At 40.0% G+C, this 13,652-nt stretch overlaps 1 protein-coding gene across 2 annotated transcripts in view; it reads left to right on the top strand.

Annotated features, from left to right (window-relative positions):
* Positions 1-13,652, top strand: part of Phaf1 (phagophore assembly factor 1) — a 27,238-nt gene continuing 13,586 nt past the window's right edge. Inside the window, exons 1-5 of one of the 2 annotated variants that reach the window (XM_076838051.2) lie at positions 1-83; positions 196-328; positions 7,331-7,413; positions 10,610-10,693; positions 13,341-13,384. In XM_076838051.2, coding sequence (XP_076694166.1) covers positions 265-328; positions 7,331-7,413; positions 10,610-10,693; positions 13,341-13,384 — 275 coding nt within the window. In that variant the 5' untranslated portion in view covers positions 1-83; positions 196-264. Of the gene's footprint in view, positions 84-195; positions 329-7,330; positions 7,414-10,609; positions 10,694-13,340; positions 13,385-13,652 lie in introns of those variants that run through there. The other variant, XM_076838052.2, reaches the window with a different exon arrangement.

Genomic DNA, 13,652 nt, shown 5'->3' on the forward strand with positions numbered 1-13,652 from the left:
GTTGTTCCAGCCGTCGCTGCTGCTGCCGCGGCTACCGTGCTTGTGCTGCTGTGGCTGCTGCCAGTGAAGTGAAGTGAAGTGAGGTGAGGTGTGGTGTTGGGCCGGTGCCGCTGCTGCCGCCCCGGAATGGGGTGGAAAGCTGGGCTGTCACGGGCTGGCGAGGGTAGCGAGTCAGTCGCGGCGTTGTCTCCTTAGGTCCAGACCTGTCTGCGCTACTGTCTGCGCTACTGCAGGGAGGCCGCCCGGGCCCGGGGAACCGAACCAATGCTGGATCTGGAGGTGGTGCCTGAACGCTCTCTGGGGAACGAGCAATGGGAATTCACGCTGGGTAAGTGTGGGACCTTCTGTCAGGACCCACTCTCTTTGGGCCCTTGAGCTTCTAGTCTCTGCCTCTGAGTCGGTGGCTGCTCGCCTTTTTGTCCCCTCCGTTCTTTGGGCTCCAGGCATTAGATTCCCACTCGGACCCAACAGATCAGTCTGTCAGTCGCCTTACAGGGTAATGACGCCCTCTCCTTGAGCCTCAGCAGGATCCCTCCTGAGACAGTGGGACTGAAGCTGTAGTAATAATAATAATAACAACCGAGTCTGTGAATCGGTACTATTGTCATTTCCTTTTCTATTTTTACTCACTAAATAATAACTAAGAGGTGGCTGACACCCCTAATCACCACTATGATCTCTGTCTCCCTTTGCTTTGGGGGTTATGTGTTTCCTTTTTCAGAAGGGAAAATCTGAGCTCCGATGTTTGCGTTCCTTCACCCTAGTGTGTTTACTTTGATGTACCAGTACTATGAAAAGGGGGTGGTGGAAGTAGGTGTTGCTGCTGCTTGTTTGTGCAGGCCTGAACTTTTGTCACTCTAATGTGGGCTACTGAGGTGAGTCAGCTGCTCATTAGATTATGGCTTATCCTTGATACACAGCATATTGGAGAAACCAGTAGAATTTTGATATATCCCATTTGATGCTCAATTGCTCTATACCTCCTGTCAGTAGTAGGAGCCAGTGTTGTTGAAGGGTCCTAGCCAATATCTCTCTTAATTTAAACCACTCCTGCAGAGTTCCTCAAAATTTTGCCAGTATGAAATGCTGCCTTGAGAGGCTAGTGTTATCATGTAATTCTGTTTGACTTGTAGTTTATGTCTTTCCTCACCTTGACAGCTTCTACCCACACCAAGACGTTCAGGACTGGGTAAAGAACTACAACCATAGCTTCAAACTGACTAGTTTGTGGATCTCTTTGTGGTACAGCATTTAGAGTCCCTTGGTCAAATGTAGTGCAGGCTAGACTTGGTGGCGCATGCCTCTAATCCCAGCAACTCAGGAGACTAAGACAAGAATTGTAAGTTTCAGGCCAGCCTCCCAGCAACTTAGAGAGACCCTGTCTCAAAGAAAAAAGTTAAAAAGAGGCTAAGGGTGTAGCTTGGTGGTATAGTGCCCCTGTGATCAATCCCCAGTATGGCAAAAAAGAAAAGAAAATACTGACTTTGATATTGAAATTTTTAGAAAACTGAGTGGGAGAGCAACACTTCCTCTGGCAACTGGTGTTTTGACTACTTAAGCCCAAGTCCTAATTGCCAGTTTCCAAGAATCAAGTGTTTGGGTAGTTCTTTCAAACTCTCTTAAGCTATCAAAAATAGAAGAACATTTTCATACATTGGGTCCAGAATTGAACTTTGGGGGAAGCTCAGAAAGACCTAAGCCTTGATGATTCCTAAGCCTTGATGATTCTTAAAGTCTGCATTTTTAAATAGTTTAAGTTATTTTTACCTTCTTGATCTTCTCCCTCAACCCTAATACATCCAAGGTATGGTTAGGGCTGTTAGGTGATGATAGGTATGGGAAATGAATCTGTGCTCTAGAATTATATTCCTAGAATAGAGAACTAGGGCAGTGTTTACCTCATGACACCACAACACTAAGTTAGATATTGTTCTGTCCTTTTGCCAGGTAAGAAATAGGTCAAAGAAGTAGGTAGAAATGAGAAACAAGTAACTGAACAGGGATTTCCTGCTTCCTACTGCTTTGCTCTTTTGAGGATGGACTAGGCCTTGTCAACAAGTTTCCTAGTAGAATTTGTGCAAATGCAGATGTATCTGGTCCTGTCAGTCATCTGCCTGGCATCACAATGTGGAACTGCATCCAGCATCTTGGCAACCTTCCTAGCCTTTGCATAATTTTCAGAAATTAGAGAAATTTAACAGCATAGAGATAAGAAAACCTAAGCCAAGAGGAATCTAAATGCTATTGATGATTTAACCATGGTGGAATAAAGGTTAGTACAAATTTGAAATATTTTCAGTCAGACTTGCAGAATGTATTGATTTGGAGGCATGTCTCTGAATTTGTTTTTGAAATTAGTCTTTAAAATGCCTAAGAAGCAGGGCATGATGGCACATGCTTGTAATCCCAGTGGCTCACCTGTAATCCCCAGCAGCTCTGGAGACTGAGGCAGGAAGATCACAAGTTCAAATCCAGCCTTAGCAACTTAGCAAGACTCTGTCTCAAAATAAAAAATAAAAAGAATTGGGAATGTGGCTTAGAGATTGAGGACTTACTTCATCGACAGTTGCATGTACCGCTGTGGGCTCTACTCAAACATTGGAAATTGAATAAGAAGAGAAATAATCTTATGCTAGGGGTAGGGAAGGATTATAGAAATAATTTGTTTTATTATAATGTGGTAGAAGATGTGTAATTTGCTGTGGAGAGGGAGAAGGGAATTGACCTGACCTGGGGATTCAGGAAAGGCTTCTTACTGGCCCACAGGAGTTGTAACCCTTTCAGTCAAGTTGGGAGAAAAAAAAAATAGATGGTGTGTGCAGGGAAATATATAAACAATTTGGCATTATAATTAGAACGTGATGAGTAGGTGAGGTGGCATATGCCCATAATCCCAGCTACTCAGGAGTCTGAGGCAGAAAGATCATAAGTTCAAGGCCAACCTGGGCAGCTTTATGAGACCCTGTCTCAAAAAAAAAAAAAAAAAAAAAAAAAAAAAAAAAGTTCTATAGATGTGTGAGGTCTTGGATTCAATCTCCAGTACTATAGTAATAGCATGATATGCTGGTAAATGAAAAAAATTTCCCAAAGTCCTGGTTCTGTTGTGTTGTAGCTGCTCAGGATACTATGGAGGAGACTGTGGGTTTAGTAGGGAAAAAAAAAAAAATGACTCTGTTAATAAAGTCTGTAATAGGCCTTGGTTTAGAAAGAACATTTTAGAAACTGAATTCAGAAAGATAGGAAAGAAAGGAATTTAGAAGTTTCTGATGTGAGACACTGGGTAGATGTTGGAAAAATTAAGTGAGATATAGAATACAGAGATTTATTTTTTTAATGTGATGCTGAGGATTAAATCCAATGCCTCATATATTCTAAGCAAGTGCTCTACCACTGATCTACAACTATAGCCCAAGATTTTTTTTAAATATTTTTTTAGTCATTGTTGGGCACAATACCTTTTATTTTATCTATTTGTTTTTATGTGGTGCTGAGGATTGAACCCCAGTGCCTCACATGTGCTAGGCAAGCACTCTGCCGCTGAGCTACAACCCCAGCCCCCTAGCCCAAGATTTTTAAAAAGTCATTTTTATTCTGTTGACTTTTATTTGCCTTAAGTTATATACAAAAAACAGTTTGAGATGTGGGTCAGAAACTGGGTGGTTGGTTAAATGAGAAAATGAGACATAGGCAGAAGAATTTATAACCTATCTATAGAGACCTGGAAAAGTTAGAGGAATATCAGGAAAAAATGGTATTAGTAGAGAGATTATGGAAATTTTCAAAGGGGAACAGTCATTACCAGAACCCATGGTTTAGGACCTGTGTGTTCTACCTCATTTGTTTTGTTCCACAGATGTGTATGACCACTTACAGTTATGCCAGTGATTGGGTACCAGAGATATGGTGATAAACAAGACAAACAAGGTACCTACCCTTTAGAAGGATATAGGGGAGAATAAAAGATAAAATAGTTGGGTGGAGATCTTGCCAAATAAGAGTTGTAGACTAAGGTGTGAGCCAAAACCTGAAATGTGAGAAAACAACTGTTGAAAGAACATTTTAGCAGCATTAAGAGTCTAGGGCAAAGGCCTAAGGCAGAAAAGCTTAACATGTGTTAGTAACAAGGGGGAGTCATCGTGAACAACGGAAAGAAAGATGGAGATGGGCAATGTCCAGATCAAAGTCTTTAGGTGACAACATGAAAAGCAGTTTTCCCTGTAATGGGAAGCCATTAAAAGGTTATAAACAGGTAAGTGATGAGATCTACAGGATAGATTTATACAGTTTAGAAAGTTAACCATTTTGTTAGAGCAAGACATGCCCCCCACCATTTCTTTGCCATTCATATAGTTAGTTCCCATTAAAAGTGTTTTGTAGCCCTTCTTACTGATCCTCGTGGCTGCTGCATCTTCCTGATGGGTTTCTCTCTAAATACTCAAGATCCTAAGATATTGAGACCAGGACTGTTAATAAAAGATAAAATAGTCCCCTGAAGAAACTGGCATTTGCACATGAATTTGAGAAGACGTATGGCTTTCCCTTTTTTGGCAACTGAGCTTACCTGACTCCTTCAAATAGTTGTTTGTCCATTCTCTCTGGAAGTAGCATAGGTGCTCCTCCATTTGAGGAGTGGTAAGGCCGAATGATGCATCCAGCCTGTTCATATTCCCACCCAATATTTATTAAGTTTATATTGTGTGCCAGGCCCTATGCTATAGAAGGCTAAAAAATACTTGAATTCAACTCAGCTTTCTAATTCCATTCAGCTTTCTTCAAACTGAATGCTCTCAAATAAGAATGTTTAAATACATATGGACCACAAGCTTTGACTTGTTTTAAATATTTTTTTAGTTGTAAATGGACACGATACCTTATTTATTTATTTGTTTGTTTGTTTGTTTGTTTATTATGTGGTGCTGAGGATCAAACCCAGGGCCTCATACAACGCCAGACCAGGTGCTACCACTGAGCCACAACTCCAGCCCTAAGCTTTGACTTTTCAATTCTTCATTTGTATGCTCTTTTCTGCACATCACATCCTCTTGATCAGGAAGTCAACCCATCTTGAATGTGACCCCCCCCATGCTGCCCTAGGATTATATGATGATTCCTGCCCTTTCTCTGTTATTCACTCTATAATCCTACTCCCACTGATAAATACTCTATAACCACTATGTAGGTGATCAGCTTTGAGCAAGGAGCTATCCTTGCATTCATGAAATTATATATGTCTTTGTTTTTAGATTATTCCAGGCCTATTTCTTCTATTTCAGAGTCTTATAATGGGCTCTGAAAACAAATTTTAGTGATTTCTGTGAGTCCCTGGAATGTTTTGAGACATCATTGGGATTTGGATTACTTAAACTGGATGTATATGTAAATTTCCTTTTAATAAGCCATGAGGTTTTTGTTTTGTTTTGCTTTTTATGTGTTAAGAGAAGTTTGTGAGGGCTGGGGGTGTAGCTCAGTGGTAGAGCACCCCCCTCTCACGTGTGTGAGGCACTGGATTCGATCCTCAGCACCACATAAAAATAAATAAAGATATAGTATCGAACTACAACTAAAAGAAAAAAGTTTTTTTGTTTTTTTTTTTTAAAGAGATGTTTGTGAGTTTTTTTGGTTTTTTTTTTGTTTTGGCACTGGGCATTGAACTTAAGGGAGCTTTACCACTGAGCTACATCCCCAGCCCTTTTTATTTTTTATTTTGAGACAGGGTCTCTCTAAGTTGCTGAGGCTGGCCTTAAACTTGTGATCCTCTGCCTCAGCCTCCCAAGTTCCTTGGATTACAGGGTTTGTGGGGGTTTAAGGAAGAGTCCAGTGAAATGCTTGATAATTTGATTTTTTTTCTTTAATATATTTTTTAGTCATTAATAGGCCTTTATTTTATTTATTACATGTAGTGTTGAGAATCCAACACAATGCCTCACTCGTGCCAGGCAAGTGTGCTACATACAGCTGAGCCACAACCCCAGTCCCGATAAGTTGATTCTGATACATGTATGATTTAAAAATTTTTTAAATGAGCCCTTATAAATTAATGTTTTTGTTTTTGTTTTGTGATGATGCTGGGTTTTTTTGTTTGTTTGTTTTGTTTTTTGCTACTGAGATTGAATCTCAGGGTACTTAAACACTGAGCCACATCCATAGCCCTTTTTATTTTTTATTTTGAGACAGAGTCTCGCTAAGTTGCTTAGGGCCTCACTAAGTTGCTAAGACTGATTTTTGTTTTTGTTTTTGGTTTTTTCAAACTTGTTATTTGTGCATCTTTATTGTGTTTCATTTTAAATTTATTTTATTTTCCTGAACACTTTTATTTGTTCTTTTTAGTTATACATGAAAGTAGGATGTATTTGACATCATACATACATGGAGTATAACTTCTTATTTTTGTGATTGTACATGATGTGGAGTTGCACTGCAAAGTTATGTCTGATTCATTCTATTGTCTTTCCCATTCCCATCCCTTCTCCCTCCCTGCCAGATAGGATACACTGTCCCATCTGGTAACCTCCCCACCACCACCACCCTTCTGCCTGTTGTGAGTCAGCATCCGCATATCAGAGATATCATTCTGCCTTTGGTTTTTTGGGATTGGCTTATTTTACTTAATCTGATATCTGAGACTGGCTTTGAACTTGTCATTCTCCTGTGTCAACCTCCTGAGCTGCTGCGATTACAGGTGTGCACCACTGCACCTGACTACTAAACCAGTGTGTTTTAACAGACCTTCATTTGAGAGATTCTGAGACAGATGCTAAAGAGGAGAAGGTCATAGGTGATAGTCCACAGCAGTGAGGACTAGAACTTTAGTTTCCAGAGACATGAAATCAGTGCTTTTCTCACTATGGCCTTTTGTTCATGTTGACTTCTCTGAGCCCTTTGCCTGCTTCAGATCAGAGAGAAAGCCCCTATTACCAGGAAGGATTTTTTGTTTTGTTTTGATGAGTCCAGTGTCTCTTAACCACTGAGCCACATCCGCAGCCCCGCCCCCTTTGAGACAGGGTCTCACTAAGTTTCTTAGAGCTTCACAAAATTGCTGAGGCTGACTTTGAACTTGCAATCCTCCTGCCTCAGCCTCCCAAGCGACTGGGATTGCAGGTGTGCAGCACTACACCTGGCTCAGAAAGTTTTTTTTTTATATTCATTGCCTCTCCTTGAATTATTTGAGTATTCCCTTAGTGCTTGCTGGTTATCTTTATTCTAGCTCTTACTGTTTAGTGAACTTTATTTGCTCTTATATCTGTAGACTTTAGTAGCTCCACTTGTCTGTAGGCTTCAGGGATCAGTGCCTAGCCCAAGTAATCACACAAGTGTCCTTGTTTTATTTCAGGAATGCCTCTATCTCAGGCAGTATCCATTCTTCAGAAGCACTGTCGCATCATCAAAAATGTCCAGGTTCTCTACAGTGAGCAGGTAAGTGGTAGCTTATTTGTTTATGAAGTAGCACTCCTATTCAGTGAGTCAGCTCCATAGGAGATGCTCTAGAAGAAGCTGACTGGTAGAAATTGCTGTTTTCCAATGGGAGGATCTCTAGCACTAGTCAGTTATTAAGTATATTGGCTTGATTCTGAAATTTGGGGTCTTTTTTTTTTTTTTTAACTTTATTTCATTATTTATTTGTTTGTTTGTTTGTGGTGCTGAGGATCAAACCCAGTGCCTTGCACATGCAGGGCGAGTGCTCTACCACTGAGCCATAACCCCAGCCCCTTGGGTCTTGATTATCTATGCTGCCAACTCTAGAAGAACAATAAAAATTAAACCTGTTTTCTCTCTGTATTCAACTTACCTACTGGAGCACTCACCTAGCACATGTGGGACGCTGGGTTTGATCCTCAGCACCACATAAAAATTAAATAGATAAATAAAATAAAAAGGTATTGTGTCCAACTACAATAAAAAAAAAAAAAACACGGAAGGCCTTTTACTTCAGGCTTTTTCTGGATTTCTGTCCACTTTTGTGTTTAAAATTATCTTTTCTGCTAGGCCTGGTGGCACATGCCTGTAATCCCAACAGCTTGGAAGGCTGAGGAGGATCTCAGGTTCAAGGCTATCCTCAGGAATTTAGTGAGGTCATCAGCAACTTAGTGATACCCTATCTCAAAATGAAAAAGGGCTGGGGATGTTACTCAGTGGTAAAGCACCCCTAGTTCAATGCCCAGTATACCCAATAAATAAATAGTCTTTTCCAACTTATTGGTTGACTTATATTCAGATGTTGCAGTGTAGATCTCTAACTAGCAGAGCATACCTTACTTGAAAGGAAGTAGATATAGCTTATACCTTCATCCTTGAAAGGGCAGTCTCCTGTGCACTGAGCTCTGAAATCTGAAGTTTTTCTATGACACAGACCATGTGCTGCTGTGTGGAACAGTTTTTGTGTACAATAGTATATTATTAATAGAAAAATCTTGATGAGAATCAAAAGATGATGATCTTTCAGCTCTGTTGTGATGCTTTTTAAACATGGATCTTATCCTTTCCTTGCTTTCTTCCCTTTCTTTTCCATTTCTCTTCTTCCCTTCAAGTGCAAAAAAAAAAAATATTTTTCCCCTATTAAAAGTTTCAGAAATTCTTGTCTCTATGCAAATCACACCTTGGAAATTAGAAGTGCGTAGCAAGTAGATTCCATCTTTCTTAAGGAGGAAAAGATATTAACAACTACTAGCAGATAGTTTTACTGACCTCTTTCTTATGTTGGACATCTACAATACTGTAAGGGCCTGCTTAAATACCACATATTTTTATTTTGTTTCCAGGGATATAAATATTAATAAAACATTGATTGTGGAAGTGATTTGCTGCTTTTGAAAATTGCTCAGTCTGAATTGTAACAATGCCAGGATAAGGCATAATCAGGTCTTGAGAGTATTGGAAAATACAGATTCTCCCAGCATTCCTTCTCTAAGCAAGATTCCTGAAAGAACTAAATGTTTCTTCATCCTGCTTATTTTCATGGAGTGGCCCTCTCCAAAATGGAACTTTGTGTTCTGGGTTATAGGTAACCCAAGGTCAGGATTCACTGCTCCATTATCTTGCTTGATACCTAATAGTTTAGACATTCATCTAGACCTACTGGAAAATTATAATATTCTTCTAGTTTTTGCCAAGTATGATGGTGCCAGCTGGGTCTGCTACTTTGATGATCAAAGAGGTGGAGGGCAGCAGATAATCTGAGCAAATCCAAGAAGACTTTTTTAAGAGAAAATTTCCCCAGTGAGGTTCATTAGCATTTAGCCGATGTTACTGTCTCTGACAGCCACACCTCTGTTGTTTCAAGAAGCTCTATAAAGCCAGGTGTGATGGTGCATGCCTGTAATCTCAGCTACTCTGGGAAAATAAGGCAGAAGAAATGCAAGTTCAAAGCTAGCCTCAACAACTTAGACCCTGTCTCAAAATAAAATATAAAAAGGATGGGGATGTAGCTCAGTGGTTAAGCACCCCTGGATTCAATCCCCAGTACAAAAAAAAAGCTCTCTAAAAACTTTTCTAAATTTTTTGAGCAACTGTGTACTAGTTTCAAGTAGGGTAGGGTTTTGAATGGTGGTGTTTTCCCTTCTACTTCTGGGCAGCCTGAGTCTGGGTTATGAGAGGCTTCAGACATTGAGTCCTTCAATTGATTGTTTTGGACTAAAAGAAGGCAGAAGGGGGCGGGGGGTACAGAGACAGTAACATTGGCTAGATGCCTTGTGCTTGGTGCTTTCTGACCTACTGTCTGTCCTCAGAACAACCCTGGAGGGAATGGATAAAGGTATTCCTTTGTAGAAATCAGAGCTCAGAAGAGGCAAATGTAGAAATGTGAGTCTTTTGATTTTAGAGTTGGGTTTTTCAGAAAGAAGCACATATAATCTGGAATACCCCTGCAATTCCAGTTACTCAAGAGGCTGAGACAAGAGGATCACAAATTCAAAGTCAGCTTTAGCAACTTAGTCAGATCCTGCTTCAAAATAAATATAAAAAAAGAACTGGGGATGCAGCTCAATAGTAAAGCGCCCCTGAGTTCAATCCCCAGTGCCACCAAAACAAACAGGAAGAAGCCCAAGTGATATGGAATGGGGGAGAGAGAAAAAAAAGTAAGAATGCCATCTATGTGTATTCAGATCACAGTTATTTTTTGCTCCTAGGATTTGGCTTAAGATATTCGAAGAAAGAATGTGTCCCCTCAAGATGGTACAGAAAGCCCAGATGTGGGCTTAGGTTCAACTGATATGTATAAGCAATATCTAATGAATTTGGATACTGGGCCATTTTACATGTCTTTTATTCCTAACTTGACTGCTTTTTTGGTTTGATGGCATTAAACTGATATGACAAATGTAGATGCTGGAGCCTGAAAAGAAAATTACCTATATGTTCACATGATTTTGTCCCTTTCTCCCAGGTATTTGTATCAAACCTGGAAGGGGGAGGCTATTTTCAGCCAATATGATGAATCAGGAGCTGCAGGATGGAAGTAGAAAACACAGTTTTGTTTTTCTGGTTTCCAAACCTCATTAGTTGGGACTACCTGCTCTTGGGTATCCCCCTGTGCATTGCATTTATATCATAGGCTTTCATTAGGTGCTGGTGAATAAATAATTTGGTCAGAGTGTGCTATTTTTTTGTTTTGTAGTGTCCTCTGAGCCATGACCTCATCCTTAACCTGACTCAGGACGGGATCAAACTACTGTTTGATGCTTTCAATCAGAGACTTAAGGTAAATATAAATGACAACTATAGTTTCATGTCCTGCTGAGCCAGTCTTTCCAGACTAATTTGTATGTACTGTTGTGAGATTTTTAGAAACTCACAGTCGAAGGTGGACTTTTTTGATTAAGTGACCATCATCAAGTAGGAGACTGTTCTCCTAAAAGGAAGGACATTGGTAGTGAGTTGGAATAAAGGTTAAAAAGAGGCTAGAAAGGGCTGCTTTCCCTGGCTTTAAAGGGGAGTAGAATGTTGAAGATTTAGGGAACATACTGTGAGGGAAGGGAAAGAGATTTGAAAATTTGGGGAACTTGCTCTAGGGGAGGGGAGAATGTCAAAGACTTTAGAAACATGCTGTGGGGAATGGGTTTTCACAATGATTAGGAAAACAAAAGAAAAGCTAAATAGCTAGGTACAGTGGTACATACCTGTAATTCCAGCCACTTGTGAGGCTAAAACAGGAAGATCACAAGTTTGAGAATAGCCTTGGCAATGTAGAGAGACCCTATCTCATAATAAAAAAGGATTGGGGATATATAGCTCAGTGGGGAGTCCCCCTGGTTTCAATTCCCAGTGCAGCCAAAAAAAAAAAGGAGAGCTAAATGTTTGGCATAGTTTGCTCTGAGTCAGTATTTTTATTTAAAGTTACCAAGAATGGGGCCAACTATAGAATAGGACCAAATGACTTTTGTCATGTTTGTATATTTTGTTTTGTTTTACTTCATTGTTGTATCAAACTGTGACTTAGAAGATGAAAATGGATACTGTTCTAATGTCTTACTGGAACTTGGGGATTAATCCCACCTGCAGTGGGTTGATTCTTAAACCCCATGGTAGAAATGTAAACAATTTGCTGGTATGTAGAGTGTCTTAATTGGCATTAGAGTACAATTTGCTAAGACCTGTTTTAGTCCAGGATGTTTTTAATATACTCTGTTTTCAAATGCTAGGCCTTACAGGTTAGTCACATGACACCAGAGTCATGTCTCACAGTCATGAGATGGAATGTGAGTTCCAGGCAGTGTCATACCAAAGCCCTTTTCCTAGTAAGGTTATGGAGTAGCCTGTCTAAAAGACTTGAGTACTTCCCAGTCCTCTTCATCTCATCACAAATGAGCTACTGAGAAGAGAAAACAACTTGGAAAGACTCCCATTGGAAGAAACCATCCTTTTGGGGGGGTCACTAGCCAGTTGTAGGGGTACCCCTCAGAGGGATAGAGTACCTGTGCCTCCTACAAACAGAGCTTCTGGCTAAAAGGGGAGGCTCTCATCTATTCCCCTTTTTCTATAGCTCCCCCCAGCTCCACTTGTAATGCTCTCAAGCAAGCTTCATATTACCCTAACTAGCTTTATACTAGAAAGGCTTGCTTGACATGTATTAAGCCCCTTCCCTGTACAAACTAATGAGTCTGACTTCAAGGGGCTTAACTTTGGAATCAGTGAACAGCTTATACAAATATGAGAGTATGGAGGAAAGGGTTCATTCAAATGCTGTGAGTGGTCCAGCAGTAGAAGCAATTCTTTGTAGTAGGTAAGATCAAAATAGCTGCACATTAGTTGAGAGGTATTCAACTTGGTTCAGTGATAAGCTCTCTAAACAAAAATCGGGATAGAGTCTATAGCCAAAAGTGAACTACTTTTGAATGTGAATGTGTCAGTTTCTATGGCAGTGCCAGATGCTCCTACACAGTACACTACAGCCTCTTGCACAGTTGGACCCAGATTGGTGGAATAGACAGACATTTAGCTAGCTTGCAACAGCCTCTTGGATAAAGGCCAGGCCTCCCAGTTGGAGGACAGTAGATGGTCCTTCAGGTACCAGTCAGCCATGCTGCTGACAGCCAAGCCTTGACACCATAGCATGGAGGACTCTGTAGTACTTATTACTTGGCAACATTAATAACTGTGTTCAGGTTCTTTCCTTTGTCTCTACTGTGAGTTCTTAGCATTTCATCTGAGGCTGAACAAAGAGCAAATTTAATAAGGATCCAGAGGTTCTTCAGGTTCAACCAGATTCTTTTTACTCTGACACTTGTCCTGAGCTAATGTGTTGTAGTATGTTTTTTTCGCAGGATAGACTTCCCCTTTTATCTTTTTGTTTTGTAAATAAAGTAAGTAATAAGTTGGGGTTTTTTTTTTTTTTTCTTTTTTGTGGTACTGAGGATTGAACTCAGGTATGCTCTATCACTGAGCTATATTCCTTTTTTTGAGTTTTTATAATTCATCACAGTATGAAATGGAAGGAAGGGTGCTTAGTACCCAACACATAGCCATAACAAGGTACATGAATTATTATTTATTTTTAAGCAGGTCTTGCTGTGTTGCCCAGGCTGGTCAAATTCATGGGCTTTAAGTGATCCCCCTGCCTTAGCCTCCCAAAGTATCTGGGACTACAGATGTACGCCACCATTCCTGGCTTTTTCTTCCTACCAATTTTAAAATGAAAACAAAAGATAATGTGCAGTACTTCAAGAAAAGAAAATGTTGGTGCTGGGGACCAAATACATGCTAAGGACCTCAAGCATGCTAAGCATACACTTTACCAACAAGCTACATGCCCATCTCCTATCAATGTATTTTAAATCTTCTTCAATGTGTCATTGTATCAACTTGAGAGGATTAACTATTCCTAAACATTTGAATTTTTTTTTATTTAGGTAATTGAAGTATATGACTTGACTAAAGTAAAGTTAAAATATTGGTAAGTTTTCTTCCCCACTGGTATGTGTCATACTTGATACAAACAGGCTTTATCTATTACCTTCATTAAATTAGTAAAGGATTCCATTGGCAGAAATTCAGGGATTACAGCCTGGTGCTATGATTTCTGAGGCAACAACCTTCTGGCCTACTCAGTTTCCTAGTAAAGTAAGCCTCATTAAGAACATGCTGTATGTTAAATACTTCAAATATGTGTTATCTAATTTAACACCCAGCAAAGTAGGAACTCAGCTTAGAGGTGATATGAC

The sequence above is a fragment of the Callospermophilus lateralis genome, chromosome 18 (genome assembly GCF_048772815.1).
Source record: "Callospermophilus lateralis isolate mCalLat2 chromosome 18, mCalLat2.hap1, whole genome shotgun sequence".
Lineage (NCBI taxonomy): Eukaryota > Metazoa > Chordata > Mammalia > Rodentia > Sciuridae > Callospermophilus > Callospermophilus lateralis.